At 40.6% G+C, this 23,794-nt stretch overlaps 1 protein-coding gene across 2 annotated transcripts in view; it reads right to left on the bottom strand.

Moving 5' to 3' along the window:
• Positions 1 to 22,479, bottom strand: part of ptpdc1a (protein tyrosine phosphatase domain containing 1a) — a 29,509-nt gene extending 7,030 nt beyond the window's left edge. The window contains exons 1-5 of one of the 2 annotated variants that reach the window (XM_047348575.1): positions 22,258 to 22,479; positions 7,307 to 7,402; positions 4,104 to 4,275; positions 3,871 to 3,951; positions 3,593 to 3,711 (exon numbers count right to left, since the gene is read on the bottom strand). In XM_047348575.1, the coding sequence (XP_047204531.1) occupies positions 3,593 to 3,711; positions 3,871 to 3,951; positions 4,104 to 4,275; positions 7,307 to 7,394 (460 nt within the window). In that variant the 5' untranslated portion in view covers positions 7,395 to 7,402; positions 22,258 to 22,479. Of the gene's footprint in view, positions 1 to 3,592; positions 3,712 to 3,870; positions 3,952 to 4,103; positions 4,276 to 7,306; positions 7,403 to 21,641; positions 21,662 to 22,257 lie in introns of those variants that run through there. The other variant, XM_047348576.1, reaches the window with a different exon arrangement.
• Positions 22,480 to 23,794: the final 1,315 nt, after the last annotated feature.

The following is a 23,794-nucleotide window of genomic DNA, read 5'->3' as shown; positions in this document are numbered from 1 at the left end:
TGGGTCGCTCTCAGGAGCTCAATGAATTCCAGCATGGATCCGACCTGTGCAACAACTCCAGTCATTAAAATGGCCTCTATCTGCAGAACTTTCTGCAGTCAGTAGCTACAGACCTCCAAACTTCATGTGGCCTTCAGGTCAGCTAACAGTGCAAAGAAGGCTTGATGGAGTTGAGCCGTGGAGACATGTTCTCTGAAGTGATGAATTCTGCCTCTTTGTCTGACAATCCAATGGACCAGTTTAGGATTAGCAGTTACGAGGAAAGAAGCACTTGTCCGGAGTGTGTCAAGTGTACAGTTTGGTATGGGGAGGATTAGGGTATGGGGCTGTTGCTCAGAAGTTGGGCTCAGCCCCTTAGTTCCATTGAAGGAACCTCTTAATGGTTCATCAAAGACATTTTGATCAATTTCTTGCTCCCAACTTTGTGGGAACAGTTTGGGGTGGTTCCTTCCTGTTCTAACATGACTGTGAACCTAAGCACAAAGCAAGATGCTTAAAGACATGGATGAGCAAATCTGGTATGGAGAAACATGACTGACCTGCACACTGGGATTAAAATGGAGACTATTAGCCAGGCCTTCTCATCAAACATCAGTGTCTGACCTCACAAATGTGCTTTAGGAAGAATAGTCAAAACTTCCCATGAGTACCCTCTTAACTCAGTACACTGTAGCATATACAATTTGATCATGAGGCTGCTACTGATTTTTAGAACATGTCAAAAAAAGTTCACCACCTGAGCGCTGCAGCCCTCAAACGCTTAGTAAACCACAGCAACAGAATCAAAGCAACTGATACTAAAATATTGCAGCAATGACTCGATAATAACACCACTTAATCACAAAAACCACTCGAAGAAGACTATAAACTTTTTTTATAACCTTTTTTTTATTGTCCACCAGATCTTTAGGCTGAATTGTTAGATCAGTTCTTAGATTTCTTACCTTACTGAAGCTGGGGACACACAATAATCACTAGGTTAATCAAAGTGCTTTACAATGAGTAAAATAAAACACCTAAAACACAAGGAATAAAACAGCATTAGGATAACAAAAATAAAACAATAGAAAAAAGAAAGATATAAAAGGGTCACGCTACTAGGTATTAAAAGCTATCCTAAACAGGCATGTCTTGAAGTCTTGAATTGAAGATCGGTCTCATTTCAGCCAGGAGTTGTCTAGGAGTCTAGGACTCGATGACCCCAGTGCTTATATTTAGACCTGGGCTCTTCCAACGAGTGCTGATCTAAGGTCCTCAAGACTCAGTCATGCACACGCACCGTTAAACGGTCATACAAATGTAGAGGCTTAAAAACAAACCTTAAGTGTTTAAAATCAACCCTAAACCTAATGGCGAGCCAGAGAAGGGATTTATGTATCGGTGTGACGTGATCCTGTTTCTTAGTGTTTGTTATGAGATGGGCAGCACCATTCTGTATGGTTTGGAGGTGACTCAGTATTTTTTTTTTTATCCTTAAAAAGACATGTCATATTAATTTAAGTAAAAACTGTATTTAAGTTGCTAGTTTTGAAAACATTTCCAATTTATTTGTACTATTAGTATTAATAATGACTGGAGTTTGAGAAAAATATTTTTGATAAAAAAAATTACGTTTAGGTTTATAATTATTTATTAACAACATTAACAAACATATCACTCAGGTAGTGCAAAACTGAAAAGAGGTTGAGAATCACTGCTATGGATGATACCCTTCCCTGTCTTTCTGTGTTTAAGCCGGTCTCTCTGCTGGATTTATTGATGCCACTAACTACAGCGGACAAAATTAGCATCCAACACAACATTTTTTCTCTGTTTAAATCTTTTCAGGTGTTATTTTGACCAATTCTTCCACATAAACTGTCTTCCAGTTATGAAGGTTCTGGGGGTACAGTTCTTTTCATAGATTTTCAATTGGACACAATTGAAGTGATTGACTGGGCCATTCCAGCAGTTTTACTTTCTTTCTCTAAAAGCAATTAAATGTTTCCTTGGCTTTGTGTTTTGAACTATCCCATCTCTATTCATCCTTCATTCAATTATTTGAAGTCTACCAGTACCCTATGCTGTAAAAGAAGTGCACATTTTACTATTGGCATGTTATTTCTGGGATGATATGCAGAACCATTCATTAACAAAACATGGTGTGCGCAATGAGCTCAGCTGTGGCCTCAATTGGCCAGACTACATCTAGGGATGGAGGATAAAATCGATTTTTCTATGCATTGAGAAATGCATTTCCAGGAAGGTTTGTGGTGAACACATGAGGTCACATACACTGATCCTGCAGCCTCTGCATCAAAGTAAGTGATTTACAGTTGCATTATGACATTTCACTGCATCTGCTATTTCCTGGACAACTCTTTTGGTTTTTCTTCTGACTCCTGTCTGAATTCTTACCGGGGCCACCTGGCTGTGGTTGGTTTATATTGAAATTATGTTATTTCCACTTCCACATTATAACCCCAACAGTGCTCACTAGAATATTCAGATGTTTAAAAATGCAGCTGCAGCTATAGCTGTTGCCAATGGTTAATTTCTGCAACAGTAAGACTTTTTTTTTGTAAATGTCTGATTGCTTTTGGCAGTCGTACGACTGTGCAATACTTTGGTTATGAGAATCCTTGTTACAGGCCACCAGTTAAACCAGTTGATATTAATTTGCACAAAGCAGCAGGAAGGTTTTCCAAATACTGAGATTTTAGTTGGTTTCTTGGCTTTTTATACCACTTGCTAAGACTTTTCTTCATGTGTTTAGTATTTATTCCCTGTGTGACTTCAGTTTTTCACAGATAACAGCAATTGCGGATTAATTTGTTTTAATTTATTTGTATATGTGGATTATGCGGCTGAATGAATTAAACTGACCTGACGATTTTTTAAATACTTGCAGATAAAAAAGGGGAAAAATCCAAAAATTGTGATGACAATATTATTATTGATGAACCCACATTCTTCTGACCTCTTTTCTTTCTTTACCAGTACACATTGTTCTCACCAGTCCCTGTGAACTTTATTATTTCACACAATAAACAAAAACAATGAGGTATGGGTATTAACAGCAATTAATGAGCCCATCCAGCTCATTACTTATATGCAGAGGATAAATACATGGCACTTGAAATATAGTACACTGTCAAATACAGCATCCAAGCAGCCCTTTGCGTTTACAATATTACACATATTGATGTTGCAATGATAACTGTGATTTAAAATATTGTAGAGCTCTACTCTACTGCTGTAATCCAACTAGCTGTTTTGTAAGGAAGTGCTGTTTTTTGTCTTTTATCTCCACAGTTCTCCACAGCATGACTTGTGTCAGAGCACAAGACAGCAGTAAAGGGCAGCTTACCCTTTGATTAATACACGCCCCATTTTCAGACTCATACATCACCATTTTGCACCTGTTTACTTCCATTTTGTACCCATGAACAAACTATTTCAAACCCATGTATGTTACTATTATTGTGTATTAGTTCAATTATCTTGGTAGAATGCATAGATCAATTATGAGGTAAATAGTCATGAAAATGTTACATTTACAGTACAACCTTGGTTCTCACTAGTACAGTGTGCTGTTTGATATGGAACTCACTGCCTGCCTCCATGAAAATTTCAGGTCGATAGGTGAAGCCACTCTCCTGCTCCAGTGGATAGCCACAACTGGCGTGCTCCCCGGGTCTCTGCAGGTTAATAACAGTCTTCAAACCACACCTGAGAACAGCATTAAACAGGTCAACAAGATAAAGCATTCCACACATGTGACAGCGCTCTAGGAAAACAAGGAACTAATTAAGGCACATCATGGAAATCCACATTCTAAAGAAAAAACATAACCAACGTTAAAAAACGAGCTCCAGAATAATACAGTACCTTTGAAACTGCTGGATTATATTATATTTTTCAATAACTTCAGAGGAAGGCCTCGCCATAGCTAGCAAGTTGTCAGTAATCCTGTGAACAGGAAATGAAACAATGCATTAAGAATTCTATCAAAAACAGCTAAAACATGACTAAATACAACTGCTTGTGATTTAAATGAACATGATTATGATAAAGAGACAAAACTAGATCATCTTTGAGCTTAGAAAGACTTGCCAACATACCAGGATGAATAGAGCCCTTTAATAGCTTGCTCCTCGTCACTCCAGCGAGAGGGGTTCTCATATTTACAGGCTTTCCCTCCACAGGCCATGGAGCACTGCATGTGACCAGGAATGACATGTCTCAGTGTTTCTCCCATCTTGGTATACTTTGCTGTGGGGACTCTTGTGTTGGCTGGAAAAAACAACATTTAGTTATCTGGCATGCCCACAGTGTATGGAGATATGATCAGATATCTAACTGTGAATGGCAGATTATGTTTTTGACATGGTTCCATCTCCTCATTACAGCTGGATTATGCTGACAGCAACCGTCAGCTTGTGACAGGAGAACAGGGCCTCCAGAGCAGACCTGTGTTTGCTCTGCAGGACCTTTAGCAGGATGTCCAAGGCAGAGTTCCTAAACCTACTGGTCATCATTTTTATCATTTATGGAATGCCTTCTGCGGTCCTAAAATGTGTGCTGGTTCAGGCACTGCAGCTTCTCTGATCTAACAAAGGCTGCAGGGCTAAGTGGCTCTGTGTGTAGGATGAATAACCTGCTGCTGATCAGGTCATGTACAGCATTTGAAGCTGTCATCATGACAGCTATTTAGACAGACATCAATGGCACCCAAATCTGAACACCACAGATCTGAGGTAGCTAAGGGAACGAGAAGCTCTTCTTTTTGTAAAAGGCAGAACATCTGGAGCAGCGCCACCCACACAGCATTAGCCAATGTTAATAAAACCCCACTAATAAGACTAACACGGCTTGTAGACTTTATTGGCGCTGATTGCTCTCTTCTTTGATAGACTGGTGACCTTTCCAGGGTGTACCCCGCCTCTTTCCCAATGACCAATGGAGACAGGCACCATCCTCCTCGCAACCCTGCAAGGACAACCGGGTATAGACAATGGATGGATTGATGGAGGATTCGTCTCTTACTAAAATATGCTGTTAAACACATGATATTAGTGATGACTCAATGACTTTATGCCTGACGGGCCCTAATCCGTGACTGACCATTCACGGATTAAAAACCTGCTATTATTTCCTATCAGTGAACGCACCATACTAAAATGCTAACAGGCCATGTCTACTACAACACTTTTGGGTGTTGATGTTACTGATGGGAGAAGGCAGCTTTGTCAGGATCACAGTTTTAGTGAGACGTCAGAGGAAGTACAACAGCTGTTTAAAATGTAGGAATAGGAATCTGTATTTTCTGCAGAAACATGACTGCTCACTCAAGTTGACACCTAAACAGAAAGAGAGATGTTGGCAGATAAAAGGAAGGCTGAGCCTATCACAGTAAAGTTGTTTTATGCTTTAGAGCTTTCAAACTCTGTGTCATAAAACATGAAATACTGACAGAAATCTCAGAGTTGAGTAGAGTCTGGATCTACTTACCATATAGGGAATACTCACAGAAACCCTGTTGGTATTGCTAACCAAGCTAACGACTAATATAAGACACTAAAGATAGCTGTCACTTCCATATTCATTTTGTTTTTGTTCAGAAATATTAACAGCCCCTCTTTATACTTGTGTAAAGACCTGTGTAACACTGCTGTCGCACACACACGATGTGACATCGCCCCTGGTACCGTTATAAACAATGAATAACTGATCACACAGGTTCCTTTATAGTTATAATAAATGTATGAAGGATGTAACAATTTGTATGGTGCAAAATAAATAATATACTATCGTCCTTCATTAGTAAACAGTGACATTTATTTTCTATATTTGCAAATATTTTATGTCAACTTCTGTGCAGTTGTTGAGATCATTGTACAGTAAAGGTTAAACGCTTTTAAAAGTTTTAGGTAAAAACTACCTATATTTCTTTTACCATTAACTTACTATTTTTTCCATAATAGGAATATATAATAAATTAAATAACAGTTCAGTTTAATAAAAATCGTTTTATACATATATAGCGCATATTCACATCACATGTTGTCATCTCAAGGGTTTTTCTAAAAAAAAAACAAAAAAAAAACTAGAACTATAACTTAAGCAGTTATGATCGGGTTCCAAGCCCCTCCCAGCAACTCCACCCCCTGCCCCGCCCCTTCCAGACTACCACGTCACACGCTCACATGACCACATTTTCCAAAGGGTCAGTTCAGATCTTGGTTGCAGAAGCACTCAGACCTCACAGGCTTAGCGGCACGCAGCGCAAATGCACTAAACCCAGCGGCAAGCACAGCGCAAACCACATCCTGTCTGATAGAATCAGAATCAGAATCAGAATCAGAAAAGCTTTATTGCCAAGTACGTTTTTGGACATACAAGGAATTTGTTTTGGCGTAGTCGGTGCAAATTAAGGGATATTAGCCGCTATGGAGGAAGAAGGCGAGGGGAAAGACACACCGCCAAGAAATATAGTGAACATGCAGCAGTCAAACATTCAAATTAAAATGTTTGCAAACACTGGACCAACATAATAATAATATAGTCTTAATTAAAACATGAATAAACATTTGCTATTTACAATAACTCAACAAAACTCAGTTCTTTGTAGCCAAATTTCTAAACTCAAATCTATTTACTAACCCTATTGCTAACATTACAAAGATCACATTTAGTTTTGCAATCTGTAAAAACAATATACAAGATTAAGATTCTTTTGTAATGCTAAAATACTTGTATGCAACCTCAAACCTCACATAGATACGTAATTGAAGCTGAAAATGCATTAATCACTTAATAAAGGTGATGTTTTAATCCTATTGAATTTGAGGCAATAACCTTTTATTTGAAAAAGAAATTGAATTTTTTTTGCATTCTCTTTCATATATATCTTAAGTTGTTAAACCAACACAAAAATTGTTATTCGATTAATCGTCAGAACAATAGATAGAATACTAAAATAATCGTTCACAACAGCCCTAAATTCAACATTTTATTTTTATTTCACTCAATGATTATTGCCCTGTCGCACTCACTCCCATTATGACGAAGTGCTTTGAGAGGCAGGGGAAGAACCACTTCAGCTCCCCGAAACAAGAGTAAACAGGAGACATCAAGTATGTAAGTCCTGAACAGCTCCTGCTTCTAAGTGACAGCAAACCTGCGAAGAATTTCTAATTTAACATGAAAAAAAGGCATCGCAACACGACACAAAGAGTGTAGGTTTATGGTCCTGTGTAATCTAATGCTAAGTCAAAGCAGCAGGGTATGCATGTGCTGTTTATGTGCTGCAGAGCTTTCCTACCTGTCTCCATCTCTACGCTGATCTCCTCTCTACGGGAAACCCTGCTGGTGTGGGGCAGGTCAGTCAGTATGCTGACACCAGCTGCCATGGCTGGGGCTGAAAGGTGAGAACAAATGTGTGTCAGCAGGAGGAAAAAAACAAAACAGAACAACCAAACAGCATACAGGCAGAAGCTTTGGTTGTGCCCATTACACAAACAGTTCAAGTGTGTGCACACATAGGAGTTGTGAGCAGCATAAGCAGCGTTGCCTGGCAGGATACCTCAGGGGAGTGTGGGAGAAAAAGCTAACTGCAAGCCCCTCATGTGAGTCTGACCACAGCACAAATGGGAGCAGCTGGGTGTGGCCTGGGGGCATCAGCACCTTAAGACTCTCTGGGTTATACCTCCCCATCACTGATTTGCAGCTACAGCATGATGAAGTTAATTGATCCTTCTTTACAAGACTGATGGCACTCTAATCAATTATTCAGGCGAGCACGTCCGCCTGCTATAGCACTGCTTCAGAGCACGACTTTTCCCTCTGACAACTAATTTACGGACTCCAGTAAGAAAGAAGTGTCAATTAAATGATTCAAGGTCAATTCCATTTAAGGGAGCAAATGTTTCAGTGTTGCTCTGCAAGCTCCAATCAGGTCTCACCATTATCAGTGGTGCATGAGTGAAATTTAGCACCTGTACACCTGTCTGAACCACAGCAACCCATTAAGAATTGAGCAGGACCGTTGTAAATGTCTGCTTGTTCTTCTGTGATGCCGTCAATGACACAGGCTTAGTCAAACAAGTGTTTGGGTAGATGGACAGTATTCCCATCTCTTAAACATTGCACCAATTACCAACCTCAGTGTACTTTACTGGGATTTGATGTGACAGACTAACAAAAAGTAGTACATAATAGGAAATTGAAAAGAAAAATAAGTTTTTGTCTATATTTGACAAAAAAATCCCCAAACCGTTGAGTGCATATGAATTCAGGCCCCTTTACTCTCATAACCCTAAATAAAATCTAGTGCAACCAATTGGCTTCACCTATTCAGTGAACAGAGTCCAACTGCGTGTTATGTCATCCAAGTATAAACACAGCTGCTATGTTTCTGGTCTCAGAGACTTGTTAAAGAACAAGAGAACATTAGACAACAGACAGCATCACGGAGACCAAGGAACACAGCAGACTGGTCAGGGTGGAGATGTTCTAAAACAATATCCCAAGCTCTGAACATCTCCCAGAGCTCTGTTCAGTCCATCATCTGAACATGGAGAGAAGATGGACCAACTGCAGACCTACCAAGACATGGAAGTCCACCTAAACTGACAGGCTGGGTGAGGAGAGCATTGACCAGAGAAGCAGCATGGAGATCCATAGTAATTCTAGAGGGGCTGCATAGATCCACAGCTCACGTGAAACTATAATTTGAAATTTAACATTCAATGTAGGATTAGTTTAGTTTCACACTAACTAAATTAGCTGCAACTTGAAGTTTTCGTCCGCTTCTCCATTTCAAGAAGCTTTGTGTTGGTCTATCTATTCTTCTGAGCCAAGTGTTGACCCTCAGCAGTAGCTGTAACTATTAAAAGCTAGCTGTGTATAAAATGCAGTAAGGCTCTATAGAGGAAGATGCAATTCATCCTGTTGCAGAACCCAAGTGAGCTTGAGCTTAAGGTTGTGAATTGATGGCCAGACATTCTCCTTAAAAGATTTTCTGCAAGAGAGCAGAATTCATGCTTTCATCAAATACTCTTCCAAATCTTGAAGCAAATCAGCTCAATATCATCACATGGAAGTGCTGCAGTAGTTTTATACTTGATTTAATTGGACGCACATCTTCCAAAACCTTTATTCTAATCAGACCACAAACTGTTTTCCCAAAAGTCTTCATCAAGATGTTTTTAGGTAAAAGTGTGGTGGGCCTTTGTGTTTTTTTGGTCAGTGTGGTTTTGACCTTGGAACTGTCCCATTAGGGTCATTTTTGCCAAGTCTCTTTCTTATTGTTGAATTATGAACTCTGACCTTAACTGAGGCAAAAACTTTAGATGTTGTTCAAAATAGGACTGGGCAATAGGACCAAAAAGATATACACTACCAGTCAGAAGTTTTAGAACACCTTTCTCATTTAATGGTTTTCTTTGTGTTTATGACTATTTACATTGTACGTAGAATCTCACTGAAGGCATCAAAACATTGAATGAACACATATGCAATTATGTAGCAAACCAAAAATTGTAAAATATCTTTAAATATGTTATATTTTAGATTCCTTAAAGTAGCATCCCTATGTTGTAATGATTGAAATATTAACCTTTAGCCGTCTCTCAATGAACCTTTGGGAAGTTCTTTCAAGACTCTTTGGAAAACCATTTCAGGTGACCACCTCATGAAGAGAATGTTAAGAAATCAAAGCAGTAATCAAAGCAAAGGGTGGCTATTTTGAAGAATTTAAAATATAAAATGTTTAGTTATTTCACACTTTTTGTTTACTACATAATTCCATGTGTGTTCATTCAGTCTTTTTTGCCTTTGGTGAGAATCTACAATTTAAATTGTCATGAAAATAAAGAGACCCATTAAGTGAGAAAGCCCTTCTAAAACGTTTGACCAGTAGTGTATCTCAATATATTTGGGCTTTGTCTCGATATACATTATTGCGATATTTAAAATTAGGTTCCTAATCGCTGTGACCAGTCCCACTCTAAAACAAAACTTATGCTACAATGACTCCCTCAGTGTGAAAACGGCAGGCAAACTCAGTTTATGTAATAAATAAATAAATGAGTAATTCATTTATCAGCCATTTATTCATTTTTAAATTTATTCTTAATTACAGAAGAATTAGTCCTTTATAATGAGGAGGCGTGTCTTCATTGAAACAAATTTGTCCATTTACCTGGACTGGTGACAATGTTGTAAAATATTGACATATAATTCAATTCAATTCAGTTTATTTATATAGCGCCAATTCACAACAAGGCACTTCACAAAAGTCAGGTTCATACATTCCAATTAATCCTAACCACTGAACAGTGCAGTTAGATTCAGTTATTTATTGAAATTGGATAAAAAGTTTTTCTATCTAAGGAAACCCAGCATATTGCATCCAGTCAGTGACTTGCAGCATTCCTGGATGAGCATGTAGAGACAGTGGACAGTCACTAGCGTTGACTTTGCAGCAATCCCTCATACTGAGCATGCATGTAGCGACAGTGGAGAGGAAAAACTCCCTTTTAACAGGAAGAAACCTCCAGCAGAACCAGGCTCAGTGTGAGCGGCCATCTGCCACGACCGACTGGGGGTTTGAGAGAACAGAGCAGAGACACAAAAAGAACACAAGCACTGATCCAGAGTACTTTCTATGGGAAGGAAAAGTAAATGTTAATGGATGTAGCTCCTTTAGTCGTTTCATCTAAAAAGAAAGAACAGATAAACTCTGAGCCAGTTTTCAAGGTGAGAATCGGAAAGAGAGCACATAGAGTTAGTCATAGTAGAAGCTCAGTCAGTTCCCATGTCTAGGATAGAGAAAGGGTTAAACACTAAAAGAAAAGGCTATGTGGATCATCTGTAGAGGGTGAGCATTAAGTTGTTGCCAGCAGAAGCTCGGACGATTCCCCTCTCCAGAAAGATGTCAAAGGTAGACACAGTCAGACCAGGTGTAGCTTCTACGAAGAGAAAAAGAGAGAACAAAGTTAAAAGCTGAAATAACAGCAAATAATGCAAAATTGGCGAGTAGTGTGAGAATGTAGCGAAGAGGGTGAAAGTGGTCATTATGTCCTCCAGCAGCCTAAGCCTATAGCAGCATAACTACAGAGATAGCTCAGGATAACCTAAGCCAATCTAACTATAAGTTTTATCAAGAAAGAAAGTTTTAAGCCTAGCCTTAAAAGTAGACAGGGTGTCTGCCTCACGGACTAAAACTGGGAGCTGGTTCCACAGGAGAGGAGCCTGATAACTAAAGGATCTGCCTCCCATTCTACTTCTAGAGACTCTAGGAACCACCAGTAAACCTGCAGTCTGAGAACAAAATGCCCTGTTAGGAACATATGGACCAATCAGATCTCTGATGTATGATGGAGCTAGATCATTAATGGCTTTATATGTGAGGAGAAGAATTTTAAATTCTATTCTGGATTTAACAGGGAGCCAATGAAGGGAAGCTAAAATAGGAGAAATATGATCTCTCTTTTTAATTTTCATCAGAACTCTTGCTGCAGCATTTTGAATCAGCTGAAGGCTTTTAACTGCAATTTGTTGACATCCTGATAGTAAAGAATTACAATAGTCCAGCCTTGAAGTAACAAATGCATGGCTCAGTTTTTCAGCGTCACTCCTGGATAGGATATTTCTAATTTTGGCAATGTTCCGGAGGTGAAAGAAGAAAATCCTAGAAACCTGTTTAATATGGGATTTAAATGACATGTCCTGGTCAAAAATAACACCAAGGTTTTTTTACTTTATTACCGGAGGTCAATTTAATGCCATCCAGGTTAAGTCATTGACTAAGCAGTTTCTTTTTTAAAGACTAAGGTCCATAGACGACAACTTATGTCTTGTCTGAATTTAGAAGCAGAAAATTTGAAGTCATCCAAGTTTTTATGTCTTCAAGACATGCTTGTAGTCTATCTAACTGGTTGGGCTCATCAGGATTTATGGATAAGTAAAGCTGAGTATCATCAGCATAACAGTGAAAATTTATCCTATGCTGCCTGATCATTTTACCTATTGGAAGTATATATATAGTGAAGAAAATTGGCCCAAGCACTGAACCCTATGGTACTCCACAATTAACCCTGGAGTTTAAAGATGATTTATCATTTACATGAACAAACTGGAATCTGTCAGACAAATATAGACCAGCCTTTGTTTTGGCTTCCTTTGTGACCTTCTGAAAGAGCTCTTAGAGCCATTTAGCTGGCCAGCCAATCCTGGGAAGGTTCTCCACTGTTCCATTTTTTTTATTTGTGGATAATGGTTCTCTTTGTGACTTTTGGAGTCCCAAAGTTTTTGAAATAGCTTTGTAAACCTTGTCAGACTGATAGATGTCAGTGGCTTTGCTTCTCATCTTGAATTTCATCAAATTGGGGCATGATGGATTGCTTTTTGAGATCTGTTAGCCTACTTCATGTTGTGAAACAGCTTCTGGATTCTACATATCTGACAGTAGTGTTACCTACAGGTCCTTCTCAAAATATTAGCATATTGTTATAAAGTTCATTATTTTCCATAATGTCATGATGAAAATTTAACATTCATATATTTTAGATTCATTGCACACTAACTGAAATATTTCAGGTCTTTTATTGTCTTAATACGGACGATTTTGGCATACAGCTCATGAAAACCCAAAATTCCTATCTCACAAAATTAGCATATCATTAAAAGGGTCTCTAAACGAGCTATGAACCTAATCATCTGAATCAACGAGTTAACTCTAAACACCTGCAAAAGATTCCTGAGGCCGTTAAAACTCCCAGCCTGGTTCATCACTCAAAACCCCAATCATGGGTAAGACTGCCGACCTGACTGCTGTCCAGAAGGCCACTATTGACACCCTCAAGCAAGAGGGTAAGACACAGAATGACATTTCTGAACGAATAGGCTGTTCCCAGAGTGCTGTATCAAGGCACCTCAGTGGGAAGTCTGTGGGAAGGAAAAAGTGTGGCAGAAAACGCTGCACAACGAGAAGAGGTGACCGGACCCTGAGGAAGATTGTGGAGAAGGGCCGATTCCAGAACTTGGGGGACCTGCGGAAGCAGTGGACTGAGTCTGGAGTAGAAACATCCAGAGCCACCGTGCACAGGCGTGTGCAGGAAATGGGCTACAGGTGCCGCATTCCCCAGGTCAAGCCACTTTTGAACCAGAAACAGCGGCAGAAGCGCCTGACCTGGGCTACAGAGAAGCAGCACTGGACTGTTGCTCAGTGGTCCAAAGTACTTTTTTCGGATGAAAGCAAATTCTGCATGTCATTCGGAAATCAAGGTGCCAGAGTCTGGAGGAAGACTGGGGAGAAGGAAATGCCAAAATGCCAGAAGTCCAGTGTCAAGTACCCACAGTCAGTGATGGTCTGGGGTGCCGTGTCAGCTGCTGGTGTTGGTCCACTGTGTTTTATCAAGGGCAGGGTCAATGCAGCTAGCTATCAGGAGATTTTGGAGCACTTCATGCTTCCATCTGCTGAAAAGCTTTATGGAGATGAAGATTTCATTTTTCAGCACGACCTGGCACCTGCTCACAGTGCCAAAACCACTGGTAAATGGTTTACTGACCATGGTATCACTGTGCTCAATTGGCCTGCCAACTCTCCTGACCTGAACCCCATAGAGAATCTGTGGGATATTGTGAAGAGAACATTGAGAGACTCAAGACCCAACACTCTGGATGAGCTAAAGGCCGCTATCGAAGCATCCTGGGCCTCCATAAGACCTTAGCAGTGCCACAGGCTGATTGCCTCCATGCCACGCCGCATTGAAGCAGTCATTTCTGCAAAAGGATTCCCGACCAAGTATTGAGTGCATAACTGTACATTATTTGAAGGTTGACGTTTTTTGTATTAAAAACACTTTTCTTTTATTGGTCGGATGAAATATGCTAATTTTGTGAGATAGGAATTTTGGGTTTTCATGAGCTGTATGCCAAAATCATCCGTATTAAGACAATAAAAGACCTGAAATATTTCAGTTAGTGTGCAATGAATCTAAAATATATGAATGTTAAATTTTCATCATGACATTATGGAAAATAATTAACTTTATCACAATATGCTAATATTTTGAGAAGGACCTGTATATATCAGTGGCGGACGCTGGTCTTTCAAGGAGGGAAAGCTCAGTTTCAAGATCGCTGATTCGCTCATTTCGCTGTCAATCAAAAAGGGGATTCAGCCTGAGACAGATCATCTAATCATCATACAGAAGCTGAGCATCTGTGCCAGCCGAGGACAGCCCACTGCCCCATAAACCCCGAGAGACGCTGAACGTCCGATGGTCGGGACAAAGCCCAGTATTCTTGCTTCGCTATTGAACTCACTGTTTAAAGCACTGTGAAGCTGTGGGAATGAGTGAGAGGAAAGCCGCGTCGCTACTAGTGATAAGAAGTTGATTCTCAACAAACGTTGAGCGCGTTGTAGCACATATTTAGTCAATGACATGTACACACAACAGTATATATTTGATCACTTATTTTTTGAAATTTTAGGGGAAGCTGAGCTTCCCTTGCAGTCTTAGAGCAATCGCACATTATACAGTACAGACCAAAGGTTTGGACCCACCTTCTCATTCAAAGAGTTGTCTTTATTTTCATGACTATGAATATTGTAGCTTCACACTGAAGGCATCAAAACTATGAATTAACACATGTGGAATTATATACTGAACAAGAAAGTGTGTCAAGAAAATATGTCTTATATTCTAGGTTCTTCAAAGTAGCCACCTTTTACTTTGATTACTGCTCCACACACTCTTGGCATTCTGTTGATGAGCTTCAAGAGGTAGTCACCTGAAATGGTTTTCACTTCACAGGTGTGCCCTCTCAGGTTTAATAAGTGGGATTTCAAGCCTTATAAATAGGGTTGGGAACATCAGTTGTGTTGTGCAGGAGGTGGATGCAGTACACAGCTGATAGTCCTACTGAATAGACTGTTAGAATTTGTATTATGGCAAGAAAAAAGCAGCTAAGTAAAGAAAAACGAGTGGCCATCATTACTTTAAGAAATGAAGGTCAGTCAGTCCGAATAATTGGGAAAACTTTTAAAGTGTCCCCAAGTGCAGTCGCAAAAACCATCAAGCGCTACAAAGAAACTGGCTCACATGAGGACCGCCCCAGGAAAGGAAGACCAAGAGTCACCTCTGCTGCGGACGATAAGTTCATCCGAGTCACCAGCCTCAGAAATCGCAGGTTAACAGCAGCTCAGATTAGAGAACAGGTCAATGCAACACAGAGTTCTAGCAGCAGACACATCTCTAGAACAACTGTTAAGAGGAGACTGTGTGAATCAGGCCTTCATGGTAAAATAGCTGCTCAGAAACCACTGCTGAGGACAGGCAACAAGCAGAAGATACTTGCTTGGGCTAAAGAACACAAGGAATGGACATTAGACCAGTGGAAATCTGTGCTTTGGTATGATGAGTCCAAGTTTGAGATCTTTGGTTCCAACCACCGTGTCTTTGTGCAGCACAGAAGAGGTGAACGGATGGACTCTACATGCCTGGTTCCCACCGTGAAACATGGAGGAGGAGGTGTGATGTTGTGGGGGTGCTTTGCTGGTTACACTGTTGGGGATTTATTCAAAATTGAAGGCATACTGAACCAGCATGGCTAACACAGCATCTTGCAGTGGCATGCTACTCCATCCGGTTTGCCTTTAGTTGGATCATCATTTATTTTTCAACAGGACAATGACCCTAAACACACCTCCAGGCTGTGTAAGGGCTATTTGACCAAGAAGGAGAGTGATGGGGTGCTGCGCCAGATGATCTGGACTCCACAGTCACCGGACCTGAACCCAATCAAGATGGTTTGGGGTGAGCTGGACGGCAGAGTGAAGGCAAAAGGGCCAACAAGTGCTAAGCATCTCTGGGATCTCCTTCAAGACTGTTGGAAAACCATTTCAGGTGACTACCTCTTGAAGCTCATCAACAGAATGCCAAGAGTGTGCGGAGCAGTAATCAAAGCAAAAGGTGGCTACTTTGAAGAACCTAGAATATAAGACATATTTTCGGTTGTTTCACACTTTCTTATTCAGTATATAATTCCACATGTGTTAATTCATAGTTTTGATGCCTTCAGTGTGAAGCTACAATATTCATAGTCATGAAAATAAAGAAAACTCTTTGAATGAGAAGGTGGGTCCAAACCTTTGGTCCGTATTGTATATAAGTATGTATCTATGTATGTATGTACACTGCTCAAAAAAATAAAGGGAACACTTAAACAACATAATATAACTCCAAGTAAATCAAACTTCTGTGAAATCAATCTATCCACTTAGGAAGCAACACTGGTTGACAATCAATTTCACAGCTGTTGTCCAAATGGAAAAGACAACAGGGGGAAATATTTGGCGATTAGCAAGACTCACTCAATAAAGGAGTGGTTCTGCAGGTGGGGACCACTTCTCAGTACCGATGCTTTATGGCTGATGTTTTGGTCACTTTTGAATGTTGGTGGTGCTTTCACACTCGTGGTAGCATGAGACGGACTCTACAACCCACACAAGTGGCTCAGGTAGTGCAGCTCATCCAGGATGGCACATCAATGCCAGCTGTGGCAAGAAGGTTTGCTGTGTCTGTCAGCGTAGTGTCCAGAGACTGGAGGCGCTACCAGGAGACAGGCCAGTACACCAGGAGACGTGGAGGAGGCCGTAGGAGGGCAACAACCCAGCAGCAGGACCGCTACCTCTGCCTTTGTGCAAGGAGGAACAGGAGGAGCACTGCCAAAGCCCTGCAAAATGACCTCCAGCAGGCCACAAATGTGCATGTGTCTGCACAAATGGTTGGAAACCGACTCCATGAGGATGGTATGAGGGCCCGACGTCCACAAATGGGGGTTGTGCTCACAGCCCAACACCATGCAGGATGCTTGGCATTTGCCAGGGAACACCAGGATTGGCAAATTCGCCACTGGAGCCCTGTGCTCTTCACAGATGAAAGCAGGTTCACACTGAGCACATGTGACAGACGTGACACAGTCTGGAGACACCGTGGAGAGAGATCTGCTGCCTGCAACATCCTTCAGCATGACCGGTTTGGCAGTGGGTCAGTAATGGTGTGGGGTGGCATTACTTTGGGGGGCCGCATGGCCCTCCATGTGCTCGCCAGAGGTAGCCTGACTGCCATTAGGTACCGAGATGAGATCCTCAGACCCCTTGTGAGACCATATGCTGGTGCGGTTGACCCTGGGTTCCTCCTAATGCAGGACAATGCTAGACCTCATGTGGCTGGAGTGTGTCAGCAGTTCCTGCAAGATGAAGACATTGAAGCTATGGACTGGCCCGCCCGTTCCCCAGACCTGAATCCGATTGAGCACATCTGGGACATCATGTCTCGTTCCATCCACCAACGTCACGTTGCACCACAGACTGTCCAGGAGTTGGTGGATGCTTTAGTCCAGGTCTGGGAGGAGATCCCTCAGGAGACGTCTCATCAGGAGCATGTCCAGGCGTTGTAGGGAGGTCATACAGGAACGTGGAGGTCACACACAATACTGAGCCTCATTTTGACTTGTTTTAAGGATATTACATCAAAGTTGGATCAGCCTGTAGTGTGTTTTTCCAATTTAATTTGGCGTGTGACTCCAAATCCAGGCCTCCATTGGTTAATAAATTTGATTTCCATTGATGATTTTTGTGTGATTTTGTTGTCAACACATTCAACTTTCTAGAGAACAAAGTATTCATTGAGAATATTTCATTCATTCAGATCTAGGATGTGTTATTTGAATGTTCCCTTTATTTTTTGGCGCAGTGTATATGCACACATTCATGGATTTTTCTCTTCATAATGCATTTTTTTGACCGATGCTACTTATACTCCGGACCGATTTATAGTCCGGCTTAAGTATATAGTTTAGGCTTAAAGAGGTACACAGCAACAGGTGGATTTTAAATGTGACAAAAAAGCAAAAACAGAAGAAATGAGGGAGTGATATACTCTTTTAAATAACTGTAAATTTAGTGATGATGATGGGTATGTTTTCTCTGACAAGAACAAAATTAAAATTTTCTCCTAATGAAAGGTGGCGTTAACCTCAAATACAGCTCCAACTTACATCGCTGCTTGCGCCTAGAGATCAGCTTCTAAACTCCATTAATAATAGACTGTGTAAAGTAAGAGCCTGTGGTTTTTTTCCCACTTTTCCTCAAGATGCAATCCACACTTCCTCTTACAAACTGACAAGGCACTGAAGGGTGATATAAGACTGGCTGAAGTGTACAAACAGTACAGTCAGACAGCAGCCAATTTAATGAGTTCAGGAGACAGTCCAGCCGGATTCTGACACCACCTGGCATTATTTAGTTGGACCTCCTGATACCAAGCTCATAAATGAAGCGGTTTTCCATGACTAATGTGACGCACGTGCAGCAGATTGGAAACAGAATTTAGCCAATACAGCAATCCCAATTAATGTCTTCAGTCAGCTGTTAATTAGGAACATGTAACCAGGGCGCTGCTCACATTTGTTGTTGTTTCATATCCTCATTTCCAGTGGGAGGACTTAGAAGAGATGGTGTGAAAGCTGAGTGTTTTCTACCACGCTCCTAATAAGTGTGGGATGTGAGTTACTTCCTCTGAGTGCTAATCCTCCAACAGTCCAAAAACATGACTATTAGGTTAACTGGTCTTTCTAAATGACCCCTAGGAGCAGGTGGGTGTGTGTGTGTGTGTCTGTGCTGTGTGTCTCTCTGTTGCCCTGTGTTGGACTGGTGACCTTTCCAGTTAAATGGATAAAGTTGTTTCACTGGAGACAGCCCTCATTATGAAGGACTAATCCTGTCATAATTATGAATAAATTATGAAATAAATAAATGGCTTAATAAATGAATTACTCATTCTCATTTAGTTTTTCAAAATTCTATTTTTTTTTCTAATATTTGACAGATATTTTCCAGCCCATTTCTTTTTTCAGATTCATTTCCTCACAAGTATATTTTTCTGAAAAATGTGCTCAAAAGTATTTATTTTTTCAATTGTTTGTCCTTTTATTTCTTAAGCACTGATATATTTTCTCCTCTAATATATTCGTGTTGTATTTTCTTATCCAACAGATTTTCCTGAGCCCATGGATTTCCGTCTTTCTTTTTTACATTACTTGGTCGCTGTGTTGTCTATACCTCAACATCGAGGCAGGACAGAGACACAGGGGGCGGTCTTTGTACCAGCGTCACCGCCTTAGCTTCTCTCTGATTGGCTGAGGTCAACCCTCTTGGAAGAAGGTGTTGACAAAGAGCAGCTAGCAGCAGCTAATTTCTGTCATGTTGCAAAAAAAGTCAGGAGTGTTGTGGATTGGTTTGTAGATACCGCTGTTAGTCGGGACTGTATTCTGTTGACTCAGAGAATTCCTCAGTTTGCCAAAGTTCTAAGAGGCATTCTCGTTACAGACCTCGTTTTAAAATAAAACCACGAGTCAATGAGGGACTGTTTTCCCAATCTAACCAGAGGAAACTTTATTTTTAGAACTTCAACAATAAATCAGCATCTTTAAACATTTACAATACTTCCTGAAATATTTCTGAAAAAGATTTAAATTGACAGTTTATATTTTGATCAGCTATTGAATAAATCTTTTCTTTTTTATTTTGTTGCATTTACTGCCACATTATTATTTTTGTTAAACTGTTTCTTGGCCAAGTTACACAATTATTAAGCTGTTTATTTTTGAATTTATTCCTAATTATGGCAGGACTGGTCCTTCACACCTCATCGCTTAATATAATAAATTTGTAAATTTATGGGTGCTCTCTACAGTTGTTCCGCCTGGCCATGCAACATTTTCCTCCATGTCAGAGCAATAGGAACAACAGATTGTATATCAGTAATCTTACTTCTACAGGTCCTTCTCAAAAAATTAGCATATTGTGATAAAGTTCATTATTTTCCATAATGTCATGATGAAAATTTAACATTCATATATTTTAGATTCATTGCACACTAACTGAAATATTTCAGGTCTTTTATTGTCTTAATACGGATGATTTTGGCATACAGCTCATGAAAACCCAAAATTCCTATCTCACAAAATTAGCATATCATTAAAAGGGTCTCTAAACGAGCTATGAACCTAATCATCTGAATCAACGAGTTAACTCTAAACACCTGCAAAAGATTCCTGAGGCCTTTAAAATTCCCAGCCTGGTTCATCACTCAAAACCCCAATCATGGGTAAGACTGCCGACCTGACTGCTGTCCAGAAGGCCACTATTGACACCCTCAAGCAAGAGGGTAAGACTCAGAAATAAATTTCTGAACGAATAGGCTGTTCCCAGAGTGCTGTATCAAGGCACCTCAGTGGGAAGTCTGTGGGAAGGAAAAAGTGTGGCAGAAAACGCTGCACAACGAGAAGAGGTGACCGGACCCTGAGGAAGATTGTGGAGAAGGGCCGATTCCAGACCTTGGGGGACCTGCGGAAGCAGTGGACTGAGTCTGGAGTAGAAACATCCAGAGCCACCGTGCACAGGCGTGTGCAGGAAATGGGCTACAGGTGCCGCATTCCCCAGACCTGGGCTACAGAGAAGCAGCACTGGACTGTTGCTCAGTGGTCCAAAGTACTTTTTTCGGATGAAAGCAAATTCTGCATGTCATTCGGAAATCAAGGTGCCAGAGTCTGGAGGAAAACTGGGGAGAAGGAAATGCCAAAATGCCAGAAGTCCAGTGTCAAGTACCCACAGTCAGTGATGGTCTGGGGTGCTGTGTCAGCTGCTGGTGTTGGTCCACTGTGTTTTATGAAGGGCAGGGTCAATGCAGCTAGCTATCAGGAGATTTTGGAGCACTTCATGCTTCCATCTGCTGAAAAGCTTTATGGAGATGAAGATTTCATTTTTCAGCACGACCTGGCACCTGCTCACAGTGCCAAAACCACTGGTAAATGGTTTACTGACCATGGTATCACTGTGCTCAATTGGCCTGCCAACTCTCCTGACCTGAACCCCATAGAGAATCTGTGGGATATTGTGAAGAGAACGTTGAGAGACTCAAGACCCAACACTCTGGATGAGCTAAAGGCCGCTATCGAAGCATCCTGGGCCTCCATAAGACCTCAGCAGTGCCACAGGCTGATTGCCTCCATGCCACGCCGCATTGAAGCAGTCATTTCTGCAAAAGGATTCCCGACCAAGTATTGAGTGCACAACTGTACATGATTATTTGAAGGTTGACGTTTTTTGTATTAAAAACACTTTTCTTTTATTGGTCGGATGAAATATGCTAATTTTGTGAGATAGGAATTTTGGGTTTTCATGAGCTGTATGCCAAAATCATCCGTATTAAGACAATAAAAGACCTGAAATATTTCAGTTAGTGTGCAATGAATCTAAAATATATGAATGTTAAATTTTCATCATTACATTATAGAAAATAATGAACTTTATCACAATATGCTAATTTTTTGAGAAGGACCTGTACTAGCTCAGGTGTAACATTGGTTAGAAACGACTTGATTAGGGGCAAACATGTTATTGACTTTTCTTTTTATTCACTTGCTGTGTTGTGTACACAGCTCACTGATTTATAGTGGGCCGTGCAGAGTGGATACAGAATTGGCTTGTTTGACACACGTCTGCCATACACATTAGCCTTGAGAGGCTGCACATTTCTTGTTTAGACAATCCAGAAACTGAGACAACATCAAAAGCATCCTACCTGGACTAAGGAGAAAAAACGACTTAGTTTCAGTGGTTCAAAGTCCTCTCACTTGAAAATTAAGGTCCCAGAGTCTGGGGTAAGAGTGGAGAGGCACAGAATCCAGGATGTCTGGGGTCCAATGTGAAGTTCCCACAGTCAGCGATTATGTGGGTGCCATGTAATCTGCTGCTGTTGGTTCCCTTGGTTTTATCAAGTCCAAAGTCAGAACAGCTGCTACCAGGACAGTTAAGCACACTTCATGGTTCCTTCTCCTGAGAAGCTTTACGAAGGCACTGTTTGTTTCCAGGTTCCAATACCTGATGTGATAGCAGCGATCTCACCTAACTTCCTACAAGTGTGTGTGTGTTTATGTATTTATGTATGTGTGATAGAGAGAGAGAGGGTCCCGGCTTCAATGTCCTTACTTACCTTCAGTAGTTTTTAACAGCTAACTATGTCATTACCCTATAGATAAACTACATTCTTAGCTCAGCAGTCACTTTTTAAACAGTGCAGCAGCAACTCTGCTGGTGCTGATGCTGCAAGCTGAAGACTTAACGCTAGCTAATTAGCTTACTCTACTGTAAAAGCCCAGGCTCAAGCTAGCAAAGTGAATAGAAAAGGCCCAAATTACCGTTTTCCTTACGTCCTTAAGCGGGGAAGTCTTTACAGTATCTGACATAGTCTCGTCATCTCCCCAAAGCCGCTGTTGTGTTAACGCTGGCGGGTTGTAAAGCGTTCCGTCCTTCCAGGTACATCATTTGGTCAACTAAGCGCAGCTAGCTAACTAGCTTACCTAGCAACCTGACGTGATGTCGGGTATAACGGTCCGGATGCACCACGTGACCTCAGCCTCAGCCTGGTTCAGTGGCTCAGAATGTAGTTGGTTCTCTGTGAACTACATCCATCTGTTTGAGTGTTTCCATTACAGATCACAGATAATCTCAAGTTTTACTTGCTATAGCAGTCATGCTTATTTGAACGCCGTCACAGTAAAAAGAAAGAAAGTCAGTCCACCTGGAAGGGTTTCATGCATAGAAATACAAATTATCTAATCTTTTTTTTTTTTCGGACTTTAAAATAATCTAAATTAAAACTTCAGCATTTCAAAAACATAAAACAGATCCAACACTGCCATTATTTATTGTATAAAGAGGAAAATGTGTGGAAAAAATTGTAGAATTGGTTGCAGAAGATCCTTTAGCAGCAGTAATTGAAATGTTCGTTTTCTGTATGACTTTATCAGTCTCCATTTAGAGGACTTGTTATGAGGGGCCATTAGGGACATTATTCTGAATTTACTCTCACACACACTACTGAAACGCTACATGCTTTTACACACACTACTGAAATACTCTCATGCACACTACCGAAATACTCTCATGTACACTACTGAAATACTCTCATCCACACTACCGAAATACTCTCATACACACTACTGAAATGCTCTTACACACACTACTGAAATACTCTCATGCACACTACTGAAATACTCTTACACACACCCCTGAAACGCTACATGCTTTTACAGACACTACTGTAATACTCTCATGCACACTACCGAAATACTCTCATACACACTACCGACATACTCTCATACACACTACAGACATACTCTCATACACACTACTGAAATGCTCTTACACACACAACTGAAATACTCTCATGCACACTACCGAAATACTCTTATACACACTACTGAAATGCTCTTACACACACTACTGAAATACTCTCATGCACACTACCGAAATACTCTCATACACACTACTGAAATGCTCTTACACACACTACTGAAACGCTACATGCTTTTACACACACTACCGAAATACTCTCATACACACTACTGAAATACTCTTACACACACCCCTGAAACGCTACATGCTTTTACACACACTACTGTAATACTCTCATGCACACTACTGTAATACTCTCATGCACACTACCGACATACTCTCATACACACTACTGAAATGCTCTTACACACACAACTGAAATACTCTCATGCACACTACTGAAATGTTTTCTAATTATTTCAGTAGAAAGGGAAGGCATTTCATTAGTAAAGGAAGTTGTTTAAGTAGCAAAGTAGAGACAAAAGGCTGTGTCCTTTTTTTTATTGAACAACAATGCGTATATACAGAACAAACGAGGTACATGTTTTAAAGAGCAGC

Source organism: Girardinichthys multiradiatus, chromosome 20 (genome assembly GCF_021462225.1).
Source record: "Girardinichthys multiradiatus isolate DD_20200921_A chromosome 20, DD_fGirMul_XY1, whole genome shotgun sequence".
Taxonomy (NCBI): domain Eukaryota; kingdom Metazoa; phylum Chordata; class Actinopteri; order Cyprinodontiformes; family Goodeidae; genus Girardinichthys; species Girardinichthys multiradiatus.
This window is presented reverse-complemented; position numbering and strand designations above follow the sequence as displayed.